General features: G+C 39.1%; 1 protein-coding gene across 1 annotated transcript in view; it reads left to right on the top strand.

Moving 5' to 3' along the window:
• The window catches only part of NUP210 (nucleoporin 210), a 150,157-nt gene that overhangs the window by 69,317 nt on the left and 58,773 nt on the right, over positions 1 to 22,067 (top strand). The window contains 5 exon segments of the mRNA XM_051983765.1: positions 5,353 to 5,498; positions 11,243 to 11,464; positions 13,200 to 13,373; positions 20,212 to 20,404; positions 20,843 to 20,949. Of these exon segments, the coding sequence (XP_051839725.1) occupies positions 5,353 to 5,498; positions 11,243 to 11,464; positions 13,200 to 13,373; positions 20,212 to 20,404; positions 20,843 to 20,949 (842 nt within the window).

Below are 22,067 nucleotides of genomic sequence, written 5' to 3'. Positions count from 1 at the left end.
GCAAGGGTAAATGTTGAAAATTATCTATGCGCACATTTTGAAAATAAAAAGCTTTAATTTTAAAAAAAGTATGTTTGGGATAAAAGTTTTTCCTTTGCCAGCACAGATGTTTAACATTGCCATAATCTCCCTGTATTTTGGGTCCTGGCGAATGAGCTAAATATTTATCTATAACTGGTACAAGCTAGATTACAAGCAATACCCATACAATTTAGCCATCTTACTCTTTGTCTGGCTTCCTCCTGACATTTACATGGCCCAACACTGTTGGAAAGCCAGTGCTGCTTAATTCATGTTCACTGATTGGTACAGTGATCAAATCTGAGACAGTTTTAGAGTACTTGGGGCTAGTCGCTAACCCAAATGGAGCCCCAGTTTCTGATGTGCTTTTTTCTAGTCCTTCCTTGTTTTCCTGGAAAAAGGGAGAAAACTCTGTTTTTATTATCAGAAAAGCCACCTTCTCTGTTTAAGGATAGGATACCATCTGCCTAATAGTGACTGCTTATCAGCATTTTTCCTCCTACACCTCTTCTCCAGCTGTTGCTACCACTGTCACATTAGCTGTTGGCACTCAAAATGTCCCACCTGCCTTTGGGGGTACAGTTAATGTGCCTGCAATCATTGAAGACCAATTTTGTTGCCAAGACTAGGACACTAAGTATTTGCAGTAGCTGGGAAGCAGCTGTACCCATCCCCTGGAGTACCTTTCCTGGAAGGTCACTGTGTGTGTGTATGTTTGTACCAATCAACAGGGATATTTGCAGGCAGTGTGAGAATTACAGGGAGCCTTTCTTCTCAATCAGAAAATTAATTATATAAAGTAGAATGCATGCTTATTGTGACTAAATTTCTACAACTGGCTAATGTCCATCAGCAGTCAGCAAATGAGTTGGCTATATCATTGTTGCCCTTGTAGTATTCTGCTCAGGAGTCTGGTTATTTAATGGTTGCAGATGCTATGAACTCAGCACATCAAAATGGGGTATATTGAATTTAGTAAAGTAACAAAATGTGCTTATGTTTGCTCCTTTTTTTCCAAGATTGTCTTTTTAGAAAATCTCTTTGATGTAGTAATAACCCCTAATGAAGAAAGCCTCTTTTGGTGTAGTAAATCTCTCTAGTTTTCTTCTCTCAAATCTCTCTCCATCTATTTAATCCATTCTGAAAATATTATTGGAGTAATCTTTCCACCATTTTTCACATCAATCTGCTAATCAGAATCTTTCAATGGCTCCCTGTCTATTCCCATTTGAGACTTATTGACAGACATGTCTCAGTGGAAGGGGAAGACCCAACATATTAAACTCCAGCTTTCTAAAAGCATCATTATGGTTTTATCTCCAGAGCCCACCTGATTCCCACTGAATTTCTGTGTTTCTCAGAGAGGTTACATCCTAGGTTGTTCCCTGCTTGCCATTTCCCATCCTTATTCCTTCTATTCCCCAAGATTCAATATATAAACCTATTGTCAATTGGATGCCTGTCAATATGAAAATCCATGAATATTTCAAAGATGAAGAAGGAGAGAAAATTGTATATGGAAACTGTGGGCTTCTATTACATAATATAGTTTTAAGAAAATGAGCACATATTTAACCCATTTGAAGCACTACTTATTTTTGTGTGCCTTTCTGGATTTCCTTTTCTAATATTCTTTGTTAAAATGCCATTTTATTGATGCTCTTATATTTTTGCATTACTACCCATCCCAATAAAATAACTAAAAAAAAATAACACAAGCAAAATGGCAGCATCTTCTCCAGTACGCTTTCCAGGATCTCCTTAGCAGGAAGTAATCTCTGAATCACCTGGATTTTCACAATATCTTGTTCATTCCTATTCTGCACTTAGCATATTCTGATTTATATAATATTTTTCTGTGTACCTGTCCTTCTCCTCCTATTTTCTCCCCTTCTTAAACACTATGCTGAGCTGTTACAAGGAAGATATATATGTTTTATCTTTATTATCCTCAAGAATGCTTAACATGAGACCTTGTATCTAATAGGAATTAATAAATATTTGAGTTTGTTGGGGAAAAGTAAGCAATTAGGTTGAAAGTGGAACACCGAAAGTGCTCTGTCATAGGGTTGGCAGCCTGGGAACATGGAGATTAGCTGGCTGGTTCCTCAGAACACAAAACTGGCCATTGAAGTCCTTCTGCATATCCTTTTTCTCCCAGGGAAGGGCAGAATCATTTTGAGGGTGGTTCTGCATCATTTGCCTGTGATAAACTCTACATTTACAGATAGTTGATAAATATGAGCTGACTCAGAGACTTATGGGCTTGGTGCATACTGTAACCAGAATGATAGTGTGTTCAGTTTCCCTCAAGCTTTCACTAGCTCATAATTTCTATTGTTTTTCATAATATAGTTTGATAGTAGATAATGCATTTGGTCTTCCCTTCAAATAAGAATCATAGAATTTGAGAGTTGAAAGAACCTTCAAATGATTTAGTCCAATCCTTTTATTGTATTCAGAAGACCCAGGGAGATCAAATGATTTATTCTGGGATGGAATTTGAATACTGATGCTCTGACTTAAGGGCTAATTGTGTTTTTTTTTTTCCCTTGCTATATCATTCTTCTTCTTGCTGATACCCAGAGACAGGAAGAAATGACAATCAAAACCTAGCAGCATCTCAGTGGTACAATGGTTAGAGCTCTGGACTTAGAGTCAGAAGGACTAGAGTTCAAGTCTCAGACATTTGCTAACTGTGACCTTGGGCACATCACTTAATCTTTCTCTATCCCTCTGTCTCTCTATCTGTCTCTCTGTCTCTCTGCCTTACTTTCCACACCCGTAAAATGGAAATAATAACAGCACCTACCTTCCAGGGCTGTTGTGAAGTTCAAATGAGATAACACTTTAAATGCTATGCTAAGCGCAGTACCTGAATAATAAATGCTTATTTCTTTCCTTTGTAATCCCAGAGCTCTTTATTCATAGTCCCACATCCTTCCAAACTTTAACCTTAAAGGAACCAGGTAGTGATATTTCAGTTTAAATACTTAGAATCATAAGATCATAGCTGTAGAGCTCAAAGGGTCTTTAGAGGTTGTCTTGTCCGACCCCTGAATTTTATGGATGAGGAAACTGTGGCTAAAAAGGTGGTTAGATACCTGCCTAAGTCACACAGGTAGTTCACATCAGTGAAAGGACAAAAAACTAGGTCTCTGGTTCCAGAGCCATTGTGCCTCCTCCATTGTACTAGAAACTATGCAAAGTGATTCTTTTCTTGGAAGATACTGGATCTGCAGAAGAACTCTGAGTCCACATTTTCCTGTTTCCTACCTTAAAGCCACAGAGCATATACCTTCCTCCTGCCTTCAGCAAAGAAAGGATTGAGCATTCTGTTTTGTGTTTCCAATTGCTTGTAGAGCTGTTTTAATTTAGAATGACATGGAAAAACAACACCGTGTTTCTGAGGAACACAAGCAAACTATATTACTGTCTCTCCCTTGAGGATGGCTTTGTGTGCTTTCTGAGCTGCCTAGGAGAAATCGAAATTTATTAAATTTAAATATCTCCAGGAAGATAACCATTTTAGAACTGGAGACAGTACATTTTATTGGGCAGAAGAGAGAATACTGTCATAATACTAGCTTAAAACCGGTCTCAAAGGGAGTTTGCCTTTAATGTTTTAGGGAGAAGAGACTCTACATGCTAAGAGTTATGTGTCTGGATTAAGGGCAGTGCAAAATTACAAGGTTTCTAGACAGAGGAGTTGTGGCTAGATTACTCTAGCAGGTTCATGTCTCAAAGAGGAAATCATTCAGCTTGTTCAGGTGGAAGATTTCTGCTCAGGTGGAAGATTTCAGCTGCATATAGCGCCGAGATTCCTTTTTATGTAGCTGTCAATATCCAGGAGCCACCATGAACATTTAATTGAAAAAAATAGAATTACATTTTTTAAATGCTATATCAATGGGAACTGTCATCATTGCTGTTGTCATTGATGGAAAAAGTACTCATATCAATAAAATGATGACTCTGGAAATATCAAAGCAAAATGGGGACAATGATAATTAGATTGTAAAATATGGGGAATGCTTTGTTATCATAAATTACTGTTATCATCATTACTTCCAAGTGCTCAAATCAGATTACTTAGGAATTCCTGTGTGCTAGACCTCAAATAAAGACAGGCAAAGTAGTTTAAGTTCCCATATCTAATAAAAGCTGAGTTTTAGGAGCTCTCTTGGTGATTTCAAGCCTTGAAACTGAACACCCACCCAAATGAGGAAAATTCTAGACCTACTTAAATGTCTTACAATTATTCAACCTGGGGCCTGGAACAGAATTTAATTTCTCCAATAGGCTACTCTCTCCCTCTCTTTGTATCTATCTCTTTCTGTTTGTCTGTCTCCTTTTCTTTGTTGCTATCTTTCTTTGTCTTTCTGTTTCTGTATGTCTTTCTGCATCTCTCCATGTATCTCTCTCTCTCTCTCTTTGTCTCTCTGCCTTCATCTCTTTCTCTCTCTGCTTCTGTCTGTCTCTCTTTTTTTTTCTCCCTCTGTCTCTTTCTCTCCCCCTCTCTCTTTCTGTGTCTGTGTGTCTCTTTGTCTCAGTGTCTCTCTCTGTTTTTGTCTCTTTCTGACTCTCTCTCTCTCTCTGTCTTCATCTCTCTCTCTCTCTGCCTCTGTCTGTCTCTTTCTCTCCCCCTCTCTCCTTCTGTGTCTATGTGTCTCTTTGTCTCAGTGTCTCTCTCTGTTTTTGTCTCTTTCTGACTCTGTCTCTGACTTTCTATCTCTCTCTTTGTGTGTCTCTATTTCTTCCCTTATTCCTTTCTATCCTCTTCCATCTCTATCCCCTCAGCCTCTTCTGCCCCCTTCCTTTTCTTCTTTTCTTCCTCTCCCTCTTCCTCTCTGAACCTTGCCAAGTACACTATTTGCATGGAACCCTGGGCTTGGAGACATCAGAGCTGAAACCTCTCAGTGCCAGACCTAGCTTGAACACATGCTTTTCCCATCACACCTGCCTCCAGAATTATGGAAATGAGCACGTGGATTTTGCTGGCCCATTTTCTTCCCAGTTATAACAGCATTTTCTTCGTGTTTTCCTTTGATAAGAAGCATCACCAGCCATTTTCTTATCCGCGCCCTGCTCTACATCCTCCTCCCATCCCCTGGCATTAGGGAATTTTTGTTTTCATTCTTCACTATATTAATTTCTGTAGCCACAGGGTGAAACTGTAATAGAACCAAAGTGTTTCTAAAGGAAATCTGATTGTGTGCAAGCACAGCACGCTTGAGAGTCCCTCTTCCCTCACAAAACCCACAACCTTCTCCTTCGCCCCTGCCTGAAAGAAAAGTCTATTCTCAACTTTGTATTTGTTCTTTCTGGCAGGGAGGCTTAAGCCGGGGTCAAATTACTGCAGTGGTGTCCGGGTCAGAGCCGAAATCCAGGGCTACACCACGCTCCTCGTGAGTTATAAGCACGGTCACATTCACCTGAGTGCCAAGATCACCATCGCTGCCTACCTCCCGCTGAAGGTGAGCCCAGCTTCACAATTAAAATGAATTATTGTAGGTGCTGAGAGAGACACAGAGGTAAATAACATACACCTGTTCTCACATACCCTTATACTATGCTTTCTGTTTAAAGCAAAATCTTAATTTGTCCAAAACTGAAAATTTCCAGTAGAACGAGTTCCTTCTCAACTAATACCAGGGATTTGTCTTTATTCATTTATTTTATATGCCTCGTATTCCTTGTCTCTCTCCCTTACATTCCAATCTGTATCCAATACCAAGATGACGGCCAGGTTAGAGACTGTGACTCATTGGATTTTAGTAGTCCAGGAACCTTCCTGTTATTGAAAAAAGGAGAGTGCAACCCCTTCACAGTATCCTCCCACGTCTACTCACGCTTCAAGAAGGAAGCTCACTCTTGGAGTTCTCAATATTCTTCCTCCAAATGCCTCCCTTGTAACTTGTGTTTTAAACCCCCTAAAGAGACAATACTCCTCAATAACTAAGCCTCTTTTAATTATTTTTTCATCTTTTTCTGTTGGATAGATGTGTAATCCCTCGAGTTCTCAGCAGATATTTCATAATCTTGGAGATAATGTTGCTCCCAACTGTCTTATTTTAAAAACATGGAAACTGAGGCCTAGGAAGGTGATGTGACATCCTTAAAATTAGATGAGTAGCAGCAGGTCCCAGATTCAGATGTGGAGCTTTTGACCACAAATCTCGTGTTCCCTCCACCGTGCTGTCCCCTATAATTATGTTAATTTGTCTCAGCCTCCAAATATCTGCTTCTGAGAAATTCTGTCTAGTGTCCTAATGCCAGGTGAATTAATGGGAGCTGCCCGCAGTAATTCTGTGATGTTTCCAGCCATCTGCATTAGGCATGACAGCCCAGGTGTACTTGGGTGACTTGACCCTGTATTGTGTAAGAAGCTACACAAATCATCCTCCGCCCAGTGACTGGGTGACAGACAACAAACAGCCCGAGGTCTCGGGAACAAGTTTCTCTTTTCTGGGCCCATACGTGCATTCCAAGCTCTTTGCCTAAGAAGACATGCCAAAGGCAGCCAGATCGGGACTTAAACTGACCATAGTAACTTTCATCCATTAAACTCAGCTGATGGAGTCAAAGACAGCAAGATGAGCACACTTCCCTTACTTCTTCTCAGAGCACCTGACTTCCAAATGGGAGCAGCACCCAGATGTCCCATCACCTAATTAAGCCTGACTGTTGCCGAAGACTAGAGAAGATTGAAAAATTTACAAAATCTTATAAATTCAATATAGCTGCAGGGAATGTCAGCCTAAATTCATAAAAAGTCTGGATTAGTGAATTTTTAAAGAAGGAAATGAGCTTTATTACATTCAAAGTATATACAGTGATTTTAGCCAAAAGACTAATGAATAGTTTACAGTGAATAATTTGAAGTTTAACTTAATATAATGAGACTTTTTAAAATTAAGAGACCAACATTTCAACATGCAAATAAATGTTATTCCCTTTCAGAATAGTCTCCCATATCTACTTATTCCAGGAAGCCTTCCTGTGGCTCAGAATATTTCTCTTTTGGAAATGCTTTCTGATCTTCCCTTCAAATGTCTTTAAGTCTTCATTCTTTGATGTAGGAGATGAGATTTTGGGAATCAGTCTAAACTTATTGAGAGTCAAGTCCTATGAACAAGATGGATGATCCCATGGAGAGATAGGGATTTGGCAGTGCTGAAATAAGAGTGAGACAAATGAAAAACTTTCTTCAGATGAGTAAAGCTGAATGCAACAGAGAAATATATGATATGTGTCTAGTCTTGCAAGGATGCCACGGTTGTCTTGGCTTGAGTGCAAAACCAGCTAGTTATAGGACAGGGAGTTTTCTTTTTTAAAATGAATTGTGATTAAAGTGTATTAAAACTGATTTTTGTGATACTTCAGAATTTGAGTTTTGGAAACGATTCCCCTGAAGATGCTTTGAATAGCAACAGTCATTGATTAAATGTATAGCTTCCCAAGATGATATATATACAATTTATGTGTATAAATTCAGATATTGCTTTTTAAAAGCTTTATTACTTTACCATCACACTCCCATTAATTATTTGCAGATGGATGCTGCTAAATTGGTTTTAAGAGCTTTAAAATTGAAATTCTTTTCAATGTTGAAATTGAAAAAAATTTTTTTTTCCTCTTAGGCAACTTAAATATTCTCCCTATGGTCTTGTTTACACTAATAATTTAATCAATAGGCCTTAGTTTCCATTGAGTATACAAAAGCTAACTTCAACACAACTCATTTTTTATATGGGATCTGTTGTGGTTCAATAAAACGAGTGTCACTTATTAAGCCCTTACTGTGCGACTAGCATTATGCTAAGGCAAAAACCACATGGTCTCTGCCCCTCAGGGCCCTCCCATTCTAAAGGGAGAGACTACATGCTGATAGCTGTATTCATACAAAATACATACAGTATAACGAAGGTAGTTTCAGACTCAAGGCGGAGGTGTGAGGGCAAGGAGAAGAATAGGGGAAAAACTCTTGGAGAGGATAGGATTTAATTTGAATCTTGAAGGAAGCCAGGGAATCCAAGAGAGCAACATTAAGGTTAATGAATGAAAGTTAAATAGAGATTTAGGCTGGACAGCTAATTAACAGAGCTGTCCAAAAGTGAGCTAGGCCACCCCAGAAGTTTTGGGGATCCCCATCACTGCAGATATTTGTTCAGAAACTCACTACTTATGTTGCAGAATCCATACTTTGTGAAAGGACGGTTAAGAGTAAGATGGCCTCTGGAATATCCCTTTCCACTATGATTTCTGTTATCATTTATCAAATTATGCAATTAGACACTCTCGACTTAGAGTCATTAAAATGAGTGTGACATCTGTCCAGCACACACCTTGCTGGAGTAGGGGAAAGAACAAACCAAACTTTAAAATGACTTTGTTTCAGAGTTGCCTGTCTTTCAGTAACTATCCTTTAGGGGATTATACGCTTTCTTTCTAAGTAGCTTTCCTAGTACCCAGCACTCAGAACCACCCACACAAATCCCAGCTTTTTAGGTGTTTGTTCTGAGGTTGAAGATTACACTATTTCAGAAAACAATGAAGTAAACAGAGAAAGGAAGAGATACAGAAGGAGCCCCAAACAAGCTGTTATGGACATATTGTATGGAGAAATTCATTTTTAGGTGCAAATAGTTGTAAATGTGTGTTGATTTGGCTCTGCTGAAAATTAAGTGCATAATGCATTATTTAAAGATTAAAAAATTACGATGTGGCTGGTCTGTTGGAAGCTCTCAGAGTATTCAGTAGTCAGGAAATTTAGATTCAGTTTCCTAGGTTTTTTTTTTACTCAATCCCTGGGTGTCCTAGGACAAATGGATGGCCTCTATGCCTCCTCCAACTCTAAATCTATGATTCTACAAACCTTGAGCCCCATTACTTAGTATTATAATCTGTAATATTGCATTTTTTTGAAATAGACAGAATTGCAGATCTTTAAGTGACCTTGCAGATCATTTTAATTCAAATGTTGCAGGAAAGAAAACTGAGGCAAAGAAAAAAGTGGATTAGTGACAGAAATGGGGTTAGAACGTAGTGCATCATTCTACTGCATCAGAGGCAACGTTTCTAACCTTTAAGCCATTTGACAGAATTGTGGTGAAGGTCAGATGAAAAAATTTATTGAAAGTACTCTGTGAATTGCAGAGGACCATATCAACACAAGGAATTATTATTTTTTAGCTCTATCTTCCTTTGCCCTCTTGGGCTCACAGCCAGGTAGCTAATGATGTGTAAGCAAACACTCAGATGAAGGAAAGGAACTCATTATTTATAGGAGCCCTTCGGTGTATGCTTGGCTAAAGTCACTGCAGTGAGAATCAGGAGACCTGAGCTCTCAACCTGCCTCCTTGTGTAACTTTGGCCAAGAACCTCCATGAGATGGAGTCTACATCTGTGTATGGAGATGGTGTCAGCTGCTACGGTAATAATAATAACAACAACACAATTAGAACAATTACCATTTATATAATGCTTTAGGGTTTGCATTTTACTAATATCTCATTTCACCCATACGACACCCCTGGGGAAATAGATGTTCTTAAACCTTTCTCACCCGGTTATTGAAAGGGAGAATCTTGGGACAAAGAGAGCCTGCGTTGTCTTTTTCATGAATAGAATCTCTACCCAGAACTTCCTAGGGGGACAGTGTGATGCTTTACCCTTTGCAAGCAATGTGGCTGCACACTAAAAGGCAGCGTTTTGGGGGTTTTCCTTGCCCCACTTTGAGAGCCTCTTGCCCATCACCTATCTGCATCCCTGCCCACCAAGTAGTAGCTTCTCACTGTTGACTGGCAGGGAAGTGTGTATCTTTCCTGTGTGTGATGGTGTGAATCACATGGAGGTTTCTAATACTTGCTGTCTCTCAATGTGTAATCTGCAATCCTAATGCTTTTTGCTGTTGGAGCCATTTATCCCGGAGCTCAGTCCCTTCTCTACATCATTTATGGTAATTAGAGTTGTGATAACAAAAATATGTCTGTATCAATCAACAAGCATTTATTAAGCATCAGGTAGGCCCTGGTACTTATATTCAACTGGAGGAGACCTTTTCCATTTTGTGGGTGAGGAAACTCCTTCTAGCCACACAGATTGTCTAACCTATCAACTAACCTATCAACTACAGTTTTAGAAAGTTACCTGAAGACAAGAGGAATTCAGGGACTTGGGAGTACATAACTCATAAGTGCTAAGTGAGGTTAATTTCTTCTTTACTCAAAAGACCCACACTATCCATTAAGCCTTATTGCATCTATAGTAATATATCTATAAGTCACTCAAGTCAGCAAATATTTATAAAGCATCTCTTTGCCAAGTACTGTGCCAAGCTCTGGAATAAAAAAAATTTGGCAGAAACAAGCCTTGCCTTAAAGGGACTCTTAGTCCTATGGAAGAGAGAATCATAAGACAATTATGTACAAGCAAGCTATATATATAAGAAATACGGGATAATTTGGAGATAATCAAGCAGATGGCATTAGCCTTAAGAGAAAGGAAGAGGAATGGAAGGGAGGACAGGAAGTAAGTTATAAGAAGTCTGGAAGAGGAAGGGGAGGGATTGGTTTTAAAGGGTTTTTAAATGCCAAACCTAAGATTTTATATCTGATTCTAGAAATGACAGAGATGGTGAAATCTGTGTTTTAGAACAATTGGTTTGACAGCTGAGTAGAGTACAGACTATATCCAACAAGTTATTTCAATAGTTTAGGAGAGGGATAATGAAGATGGTGGCAATGACACAGGAGGAAGGCGGCATATTCAAGAGATATTGCAAAAATAAAATTAACAGGAATTGATAACAGTTTGAATATGGGGATTGAGAAAGAATGAAGAGTTGAGTCTTGATTCCGGGTGAGTGGGAGAATGATGGTGCCTTCAACAATAACAGGGAACTTAGGAAGAAGTAAGAGTTTGGGAATAAGGATAACGAGTTCAGTTCTGGACATGTTTGGGTCAATGCAACAGCTTGTAATTTTCCAGGTGCTTTCAAATCATTATAATTGGAGGATACACTAGAAGGAAGATTAGATTTAAGGTCAAAGGTCCTGCTTTAAATCCTCATTCTGTCACTTTCTACCTATGTTACCAAACATTTTCGAGCTTCAGACTTTAGTTTCTCCATCTGTAAAATGAGGGGTTCCATTATGATCCCTGCTGTTCTAGATTCTTCCCATAGAAAACTTATTTTTATCATTGATTTCCTTTTCAGACTATTGATCCTTCTTCTGTGGCTTTAGTGACTCTGGGTTCTTCCAAAGAGATGTTGTTTGAAGGGGGTCCTAAGCCTTGGGTTCTAGAGCCTTCCAAATTCTTCCGGAACATTACCTCAGAAGACACTGAAAGCATCGGTCTGTCCCTATTTGGTCCCCCTGCATCCCGGAACTACCTGCAGCATTGGATCCGAGTGACCTGCAAATCCTTGGGAGAACAGGTAAGCAGCAGGGATGGTGGTCAGGAGTGTCCTGAAGAAGAAACCCATAAAAGGCTGGTACGCTACCCAGGGGTCTCCAGGAGGGTACCAGTCCATTAGGGATTGATTGCTTGCCAAAACTGGACATTTCTTAGCATTGGTCTGGGGCCCCCTCTCCTTCTCCCTTTGAGGCTTCCCAAGTACCTCACCTAGCCTTCCTTCCCCGGGTAGCATTTTGTTCCTCTGCATTTTTTCACTGCCTATATCCCTCCAAAATCCCCCAGAAAAATTTATACAGCTGTCCAATTGAAAGGGATCTAATGCATGAATTCAGACTGAGTGACAGTCAGTAGAAACAACCATCACAAGATTAATAGAACATAGAATGTCAGCATTGGAAAGGGCTTTAGAATGTAGAATGTCAGAGCTGGAAGGAAACAATTAGATTCCCCCCTTGAAATTGTTTTCTCCTGCAAGAAGGAATTTAACCATGGAATAGGTAGCAAAACCCTACCAGCTTACATTTTGTAATGTTGTTTATTGGATTCTTTTTTGGGGGGATGGGAAGGAGGATTCTTGCCTTTTGAATTGTGAAATATGAAACTCCCCCAACTCGTGCAACTCAGTTAGCAATAACTTTGAAGTTAGGACCTATTTTTAAGTCCCACTCTCTCTGGTTCTTATTGTACCTTCATCAAAGCACTTATCGCCTTCCTGGGCCTCGGTTCCCTTATCTGTAAATCAGGAGGTTGGACAAGGTAGGCTCTGGAGTTACCTCCAGCCCTTGGTCTATTTCCCATGGTCCCCGGTGTAATCTTGCTCTGAAACTTGTAGTTTTTGAGAGTTTCTGGGACTCTGAGCAGTAGGTATGTGTCAGAGATTTTTCTGCCACTGACACTAATTCTCTTTCTTCTTAAGTCATGATGTTTCTAATCAGGAGATATTTTTTATTATTTGAAACATTTTTGTTCATGGCTGGGAGTATGTATACACACATACACAAAATACACAGATTTTCTGAGAAGCAGCTTGGCACAGTGGTAAATGAATTGGACTTTGGAATCAAGACTTGCATTGGAGTCCCAGCCCTGTCTGTGCCCTATGATTGTAATTGCAAACAGCGAGCTACATATCTTTTCTTCCTCATCTGTAAAATGAAGTTGGACTAAATGACTTCTAATGTTCCTTATATCTCTAATAGAATATAATTTATGACCTCTGGTCTATGACTCCCAGGTCATAATTATGTCTTTCTGAATTTCCTCTGTTCTATGCTAAATAATCCCAGTCCTAAGTACTTCCCCATAGATCCTGTAAACTGGCCTTTTCTAATGCTCTCCCAGGCATTCTCTTTAGTCTACCTTTATTCATGCTATAGCTTATATCTATACTTCATTTTTTATGTCTGTCTTTTCAAATCTATTTAAATTCTCATTAAAAACCTGTGAACTTGTGAATATGGTAATACAACCTTGAATTTTTATAGTGACTTTTTTTTTTTGTCTGAGAAGCTCAAAATGTTTCACCCATATTAATTTATCTGTCTTCTCAGGATCCCTCAGGGGTAAGTAGCAGACAGAAAATCATCATTCCCATTTTATAGGTGGGGAAACAGAGACACAGAATAGGCTGCTTAATGGACGTGACAGGGGTTATGGAATAAGGTCGAAACGGAAAGGGAAAGGAATCCAGCTATCCTGCTGCTGGTCCACTTCTTTCCCTGATTGATGATATTCTTTTTATGTGGTTCACACAGGTCATTGCTCTCACAGTTGGAAACAAGCCCAGTGTCACAAACCCCTTCCCAGCCACAGAGCCAGCCGTAGTGAAGTTTATCTGTGCCCCACCTTCAAGACTCACTCTCACACCTGTCTATGCTAGTCCTCAGCTGGATTTGTCCTGCCCTTTGATGCAACAAAATAAACAAGTGGTAAGTCTGAGCCTAAGACTAAAAGGATGATGGGAAGGCAGATACACATTGTAGAACCATCTCAGAAGGAACAAAATATTTGGCTTTGTTTTTTGTTTTTTTGCTTTGAATAGTTTATTTTTCCAATTACATGTAAAATTTTTTAGCATTCATTTTTTAAAATTTTGAGGCTCAACTTTTTTCCCTCCTTAAGAAGGCAAACAGTTTGAATTTGGTTATGTATGTGAAGTCATGGAAAATATTTTCATATTAGTCATGTTATGAAAGAAAACACAGAACAAAAAAATAAAAAAATCCAAGAAAAATAAAAATTTTAAAAGAATGCTTTGATTTGCATTCAGATTCTATCACTTCTTTTTCTGGAGGTGGATAGTACTTTTCATCTTGAGTCTTTTAATTTTCTTAGATCATTGTATTTTGAGAATAGCTAAGTAGTTCATGGTTGATCATCATTATAATAATGCTATTATTATGTATGATATCCTTCTAGTTCTACTAACTTCAATTTGCATCAGTTCTTGTAAGTCTTTCCAGGTTTCTCTGAATCATTTTACTCTTCATTTCTTATAGCACAATACTATTCCATCATAATCATATAATACAATTTGTTCAATCATTCCCCAACTGATGGACATCCCCCAAATTTCTAATTCTTTGCCACCACAGAAAGGGCTACTATAAATATTTTTGTATGTGTAGGCCCTTTTCCTTTATTTTGGCATACAAAACTACTATTGCTATTGCTGGATCAAAGAATATGACCAATTCCATAGCCTTTGGGGCAAAATTCCAAATTGCTCTCCAAAATAGTTGGCTTAGTTCACAACTTCAACAGTACATTAATGTCATAATTTTCCTGTGTTCCTTCCAACATTTGTCATTTTTCTTTTCTTTCTTTTTTTTTTTTTTTTTTTTTGGTCATTTTAGACAATCTGATAGATATGCGTATGGTATCTCAGAGTTATTTTAATTTGCATTTCTCTAATCAATAGTGATGTAGAACATTTTTATATGACTGTAGATAATTTTGATTTCTTCATCTGAAAACTGTCTTTTCATGTTATTTGTCAATTTACCAATTGAGGAATGATTTGTATTCTTATAAATTTGATTCAGTTCTCAATATATTTGAGAAATGAAGCCTTTATTAGAGAAACATTTTTCTCCAATTTTCTGATTTCCTTCTAATCTTACCTACGTTTGGTTTTGTTTGTGTAAAGCCTTTTTAATTTTAATATAATCACAACTATATCTTTTACATTCAGTAATTTCTCTACTTCTTATTTGGTTAAAATTCTTCTTTTATTCATATACTTGACAAGTAAAATATTCCACACTCCCCTTATTTCATCCTTTATGTCTAGAGCATATACACATTTTGAATTTTTCATGGTATATGGTGTGAGATATTGGTCTCACCCTATTTTCTGCCAAACTGCTTTCCAGTTTCCCAGCAGTTTTTGTTGAATATCCCAAAAGTTTGGATCTTTGGACTTATCGAACAGTAGATTTTTATGGTCAGGTACTAGTAAGAATCAAGTACCTAATCTATTTCACGATGTACCACATTCTGAGATCTGCTATGGCCAAGCTATCTTCCTTCACATTTTTTTTTAAATTGAATCCCTTAATATTCTTTGTAGAGGCTGAAATTCTGAAAAGGTGTGCTTGAATCAGATAACCGAGCACTTAAGGCTAATTATCTATTCGATGTGAGATAATGGCTCTATATACATATTTAGATAAGATGGTGATGTGATGACTCTCCTCATCATTGGTGGTTGCTGAATATTTGTTGTTGAGATAATTGTAGACAAGGATTAGAGAGCTGGGGGAGAGGAGTCAGAATCACTTGGCAGCAGGACAAGGAGGAGAGAGGCTGGAGACTCTGGACTCCAGAATCCAGGATACATCTTTGGCAAGCCACGTGGCAGCTTGCCTGCCTCCTTCTCCCCCTAAAGACCAAGGACTTTGATTTATCCTGACTGGCTAATCCTGAGGCCTTCTAAGGAGCTAGTCTGTACTTTACAATTAGTTGAACTTTTGTTCTTCCAGATGAATTTTGTTATTATTTTTTCCAGCTCTATAAAATTATTTTGGTAGTTTGATAGCTTGGTACTAAATAAGTAAATTAATTTAAGCAGAATTGTCATTTTTTATTATTATATTGGCTCAGCTTAGCCATGAGCAATTAATATTTTTCCAGTTATTTAGATCTGACTTTATATGTGTAAAAAGAATTTTGCAGTTGTGTTTGTAGAGTTCCTGGGTTTGTCTTGGCAGGTCGTCTCCCCGAGTATTTTATATTGTCTTCATTTATTTTAAATGGAGTTTCTCTTTCTATCTCTTGCTACTTGACTTTCTTGGTAATATGTAGAAATTTTGATGACTTCTAGGAGTCTGTGAACTATTACTGCCTACCTAAAACAAATCATTTCCCCAGAATTAAGGCCTCTGGAAACTCACTTTTGAGCATCAACAAGTAGTGTTATAAATGTATATAAAATATCTATCAACTAAGCTTCAGAAGGTAGACATGGACAAAAAAGGGGAAATCGCGAGATGAGGAGGCCAGCTATTGTGTTCATGGAAGGTCAGAGCTAGAAAGGAGTTTGGAGATTGACTAATCTTTCCAATTTCCTAAGGGGGAAACTGAGACCAAGAGAATGGGAATACTTTGTTCTTAGCAGAAATATGAGAGCTCTGATTCAGCCAGCAGTTATGACTTATATGAGACTGTAGCCATTTCCTTGAAATATTTGATACCCAAGCTAACATGGGAGGGAAAGAAAGAAAGAACGATGTAGAAAACAAAGAAGAAAGGAAGGAAGGAAAGGCAGGAGGAAGAAATCAGGGAAGGAGGAAGGGAAAGAGGAGCAGAAGAAGGGCTGTCTCCAGAGAAGTGCATAAACATATTCAGAAACACACACACACACACACACACACACCAGTATTTTCACTATTGTCTAGTTATTTTCAAGTCTGACTCACTCTAGTCATCTTCATCCTGTCATCTTTATTTAGCCTCATGTTTCATGCAGGATACAATTCTCTCTCTAATGAAGGTACGATGTAAAAAGGCAAAGCTGGCTTCTAAATAGAAATGGCGGATGACACTGTTTGCTTGAGGAGGAGGTGAGGGACCTTGAGATTGGAGGCTTTGGAAGTAAGTGGCTGAGGTCAAGGCAGCAAGTTCTGGGGAGGAAAAGCCAAAGATAAGGAGTGAACTCCTGTCATCCCACTGGGCCATCTAGTTCAGGATATGAAGACCCAAGTCCTTAGAGGAGATCTGTTTTTTTTTTTTTTTTTTAACTTTCCCTTCAAGAATTCTGGGATTCTCACTGAAAGTGAGATTCTAAGAGAATAGGGATAGAGAGTGGAGGGGGGGGAGAAGTCAAGAAAGATAGGAAGGGGTTGGCTTAAAAAAGGATTTAAATGCCAAACCCAAGATTTTATATTTGATCCTAGTTGTGATAGAGATGGTAAACTCTATGTTTTAAGACAATCAATTTGATCCCTGAGTGGAGGATGAACTATATTGGGTAGAGAGGCTCTAAAAATAATGTTTATTCAGAAACAAATTAAATCCAGTTGGTGTTTCAGATGCAAGAGCAATTGTGGCCACTGGGCACTATACACATGTATACATACACACACAAGCTATGTTTGTATGGCCATGTTCGCTTGGGTGTCAAATGTTCCCCCCAAAGTGCTTACAGCTCTTTTGGATGCTGTCATCCTGACAAAACCATCGCTCATATGAAATATGACTTCTGTAAGAACAAGACTGGCAAGCTTCACACGGTGTTCAGCAAGGGCCCTGGGCATTGTGGATCAGTTCTGGTCTACATGTCTGATTCCAGCCCCTAGAGGTACTGGGATTGTCTCAGCTTCTATGCCTCAGAAGCTACTGATAATGGTTGGAACTAATGGGTGCTATGCGTTTCTAGGGGCTGTACCGTCATCCTGGGAAACTTTTCTAAAGCAAAGCTTTGATGTCATCTCCAGAAGCTCTAGCTGTCTAATTGCAGATCAATGGAAGGGACTGTCCTCACTAAATGTCAGATATTGGGAATTCATTAATCATCTTGTAAAGACTCATCATATTTGATTATCTATCCAGAGAGTCTAGGCAGCAGCTGTGGTTATTACAGAAATATTTTTGTATGAACAAAGAACAAAACAAACTGTTCCAGGAAAGAGTGAAAGAAGGAAATATGGAGGGAAACACAAAAAAGGAAAGGAGGGAGGAGGAAATCAGGGGAAGAGGAACGGCTGTCCCCCAGGATTAGAGATTGGGATTATCTATCCCCATTTCCTCTTACTAATTTATGTAACTGATATTCATCTATACCACTTTTGAAGATGCTAGTATCAAAAGGAGATAATATCTGTTAATATCTTTGTTAACTATTGCATTATAGAAAGATTAGTTTATTGATACTATGATTATTGCTATTGTTTTTCTACAAAGCATATACTATTTCTTGCAACAACTAGTGCCATCACTTTACTCCCTGCTGGGTAAAGTAGAACAGCCTTTTATTTTATCTAAATTTACCTTTCTCAGACTCCAAGGGGGCTCCCACAGTTTTAGCATCTGGGATTTAGTGAAGTCGCATTTCACTCTCTCCATCCCCTTCATGATTTATTGACCATAATCACACCTGCTGGGATTTAGCTGTTTTATCCCCTGTAGTCTAAGGGATTGATTGTTTAGAGTCTGCCTCCCTTAGGAATTAATAGCTCAGTGAGATATAAGTCAAGGTAAAATACAGATGGTTTAGTGTTTTCAGCTCCACTGTTTACCCAGACTTTCAGAAGGGGGTGTGTCCCAAAGACTTCTTGTTATTGGTCCTTCATTCTCCAAGAGGACCGTGGCTTTGGGGAAATGATTGGATTTAAGTGAGGGAGAGCTGTACAAAGTCACCGACTTCACTTTCACTTCCAGAGCCATCTAGATGGCAAGATACAGATCAGGATGACATCCCAAAGTCCCATCCAGATAGAGTAATGGTAGATATATGTGTTCAGGAGCCATACAGAGCTGCTTCAGAGGAGATCCTTTGTGATAAATATTCCCTTTACACACCAGTCTTGAACTGGCCACAGTGCTATGTCCTCCTGTTCTTATGTGTTTATACAATGATTCTCTCACTGAGGGGAAAGAGTCTTAAGTATACAATCTTTGATGGGCTAGTGATGTCTGCAGGCAGTAATGTACCAGGGAAGAAGAATTGTCATGTGATGAATCAACCTAAAGTCAGTAGCCCCAACTATCTTGCAATTTATAATCTCATTAGATGTCCTTGGAGAGAAAAAGAGATAAACCTCTCTCTTTTGTCTGTATGCAACATTACTTTAATTTTATAAATCCTTGAATCCAGAGGTCACCAAGGAAGTTATTTTCTAAATAAATAATTGGTGAGGTGAGGTGCTAGAATGGAAGAGACTGATCATATTAGACAGTTGAGTTTCTAAGTAGAAATTGGCTCTGATTAGCTTTGTGTAGTCTTAAGCATGGGACAAAATGAGGATATGGAATTGAGCAGATATAGACATGACCTGCCTGGGAAGTAGCTACTCTTCTCTCTCAAGGAGAGTGAATATGCATGTCTGGTGAATAGTAAAGAAAGTTAACTGCCATTGATTTTCTTTTTCCCTGGTATAGATGTGCAACAAGGACTTGTGACGATATTTCCTATAACATTAGGAATATAACTAGATCACAGATAATGCTACTGACCAACCATCAGTCAGACATATATTTTGAATTGTTTTTCCACTGCTCATCAATGAAGCAGAATGTCTTTATGGAACACTTCTGTGTGATCCACACTGTGCTAGGCACTTTGGGGGAAAGGTGAGAAGAGAGCATCCCCCTGCTCTCAAAAGGCTTGTAGTCTTGTTGGCAAAGACAAGCAATCCATGCGTGAAATCATTAGAGAATAATATATGGGGCAGTGTGTGATTAAGTGATTTGGAACAAGCAAAGAGTAATTCAGAGGGAGGAGAAATCATTGTTGGCAGGATCTTTTAGGGAAGACATTGAGAACTAGGAGCATCTAGAAGAAAACATCCACGGTGATGAGGATTGCTTGAAGGAATTTGGGTAGGTAAGCCTGAAGAAGAAAAGATGTGACAATAGTCTCCATGTATTTATGGGGCCCTCACAAAAAAGAAAGATTAGGCTTTATTCTTCTTGGCTCCCAAAGGATATAATTAGGAATGTGATCTACTAATTGCAAAGAGTTAGATTAAGCTCAATATAGTAAGAACTTTATAACAATTTTGCATATTTTAAATAGAATCTTCCACAGAAGCAGGATTTTGCCATTCCTGGAGGTCTGCAAATGAAATCTTGGTGACTCTTTGTCAGGATTGCTATAGAAAGGACCGTTGTTTAAGTATCCATACTTAGGTGGTCCATTGGATTCCTTCCAATGCTATGATTCTGTGATAAAAAATTGGACTAATTTTAGAAGACATAAAAGAAATGGGGTTTTAGTTGGATCCTGAGGAATTGATAAAATTTGGATGGGGTTAGGAAGGAGATAGGACAGTGAAGAAACCAAACTGACTGCCAGTAAAGATAAAGAATTGGATATGTAGAGGAACAGTTCAAATTGTTGGAAAGGTCTTGTTTCCATTCATATCACATCTGTATTTGCCTCTTTTACAACTCAAGCCCTTTGCTATTAGTCCTGCCCTTTGAAGCTAAACAAATCAGGTGCAACTGAACCTCTGATGCAGGTAGCATTAGCACTGGTTTGCAGGGATGAGAGCATGTCCATCCAGGATGCAGAATGTGGCCAACAATTTAATACTTTTCCCATAGGTCCCTGTTTCAAATTATCGAAACCCTGATCTAGACTTGGCTGCTTATGATCAACAAGGCCGTCGATTTGACAACTTCAGTTCTTTGAACATCAAATGGGAGTCTACGAAACCCTCTCTGGCCAGCATTGAACCCAGTCTGCCAATGCAACTGATACTGAAAGATGATGGGAGCGGCCAAAAGAAGCTTCATGGTAAGGATCCACTCTGGATTGTGAGTTGTTTAGTGGGGGCACGGTTCAGTGTCATGGTCTAAAACCCAACTTCTTAAACTGGGTCACAACCTCACATGGGATCTTATAACTGACAGTGGAGCTGTGAAATTATGGTTTATTATCCATAAATGTTTGATGCGTATACCTATTTTATATACCTCTATACTTGGGGCCATGTAAAAACAAATTTAGGTGAAAAGCGGTCACAAGTGGGAAAAGTTTAAGAAGGCCTGATCTAGAGAATTCTTTCTGTTATTGAGGGTGATACTAGGAAAAAACATGACAAAGGACTTTACAAATTTTGTTTGGATATCAATATCTAGAATGTTGAATTGATTTCATTTTTAAGATGAAGTTGAGGGTTGTAACTCTGGAGGCTTCTTCTTTAATGTTTTTTCTTCTTCTTTCTTTTGTCAGGCTTACAGACTATCTCTGTTTACCATGAATCAGGAACCACTGCAATTTCTGCTACAGCTACTGGCTACCATCGTTCTCATCTCAATGCAGCCAAAATACAACTACCGGTACTTTCCAAGGGGGAGAGGTCTGGCTTGGTGGGAAGAAGGAAGGAAGAAGCAAGGGATCATACATTTCTTTTTTGCCCTTTATCTGAGTCTTAACCAATATCCTTGTTTCCTTAGCTTCAGAGTGTTTGGGAAGTAGGGAATACTTTCTCTCTAATTTAAATTATTTCTCAAATAGTTATTTAAAAGCTACTCTGTTTATCACGGTGCCCGGTGCCATGAGGGAAACAAAATGGTGAGGTTGTAGATTCCCAGATTAGAAGCTGAAAGGGAGATCAGCTGGTCTGCCCACACGCACGCTCACCAACTTTTAAAAGAGGAAACAAACCCAGCAATGACTCAGGTAAGGGCTCAAGTCAAGGAGGTTGGAAGCCTAGGAGGTGAGATGTGAGCCCAGGTCCTCTAAGTATAAAGGTAATCTTTTAGGGACAAGGAGATGTGTGAGGTGTTTGTGTGTATGTGAGTAACATCATAAATCAGGATGCGGACAGAGAGAGAGACAGACAGACAGACAGAGAAGGAAACTCCTTCTTTAATTAATTAATAAAACGAGATTGTTAGAAGCAGCTGCCGCTCTCTTTGGACCTGCAATGGCCTCTGCCTGGCCGGAGTGAGTCAGAGAAGTCTTTGTGGAAATAGGGAGTCTTGAGTTTGTCCCCGAAGGATGCTTAGGACTGAGAAGTCGACAGGTTGAGGAAGGGAAGAGAACAACAATATGATAAACGACACAAAGGATTGAAGGCGACCTACATGGAGGAAAGCCAAAAGTTTGGCTGGAACAAGGGCGCTATGGGGAGAGTTGGAAATAAAGTTAGCTTGGATCACAGAGGGTCAAACAGAAGAGTCAGGACCTGATCCTGTGGATCATGGGGAGCCATTAATAGCTCGTGAGCAAAGAAGTGATGTCATGAAAGCGAGCTAAGCCTATGACGGGGCATTTGTGGGAGGGGCCGGCTGGTCAGCAGAGGCCATTCCTCTGCTTCCATCCCTGTGTCTGGAGGGTGTTTGCTGCTGGGACCCCGAGGGCACAGATTTGTGTCTTGTCTATTTATGCTGCATCTGGCCTATTAGTTTGTTCTCTTTCTGGGACTGGAGCCTTGCCAACCATTGTGCCCAGA

This window comes from Antechinus flavipes, chromosome 1, assembly GCF_016432865.1.
Source record: "Antechinus flavipes isolate AdamAnt ecotype Samford, QLD, Australia chromosome 1, AdamAnt_v2, whole genome shotgun sequence".
NCBI lineage: Eukaryota > Metazoa > Chordata > Mammalia > Dasyuromorphia > Dasyuridae > Antechinus > Antechinus flavipes.
Note: the sequence above shows the minus strand (reverse complement) of the source record. Positions and strands in the feature narration are given on the sequence as shown.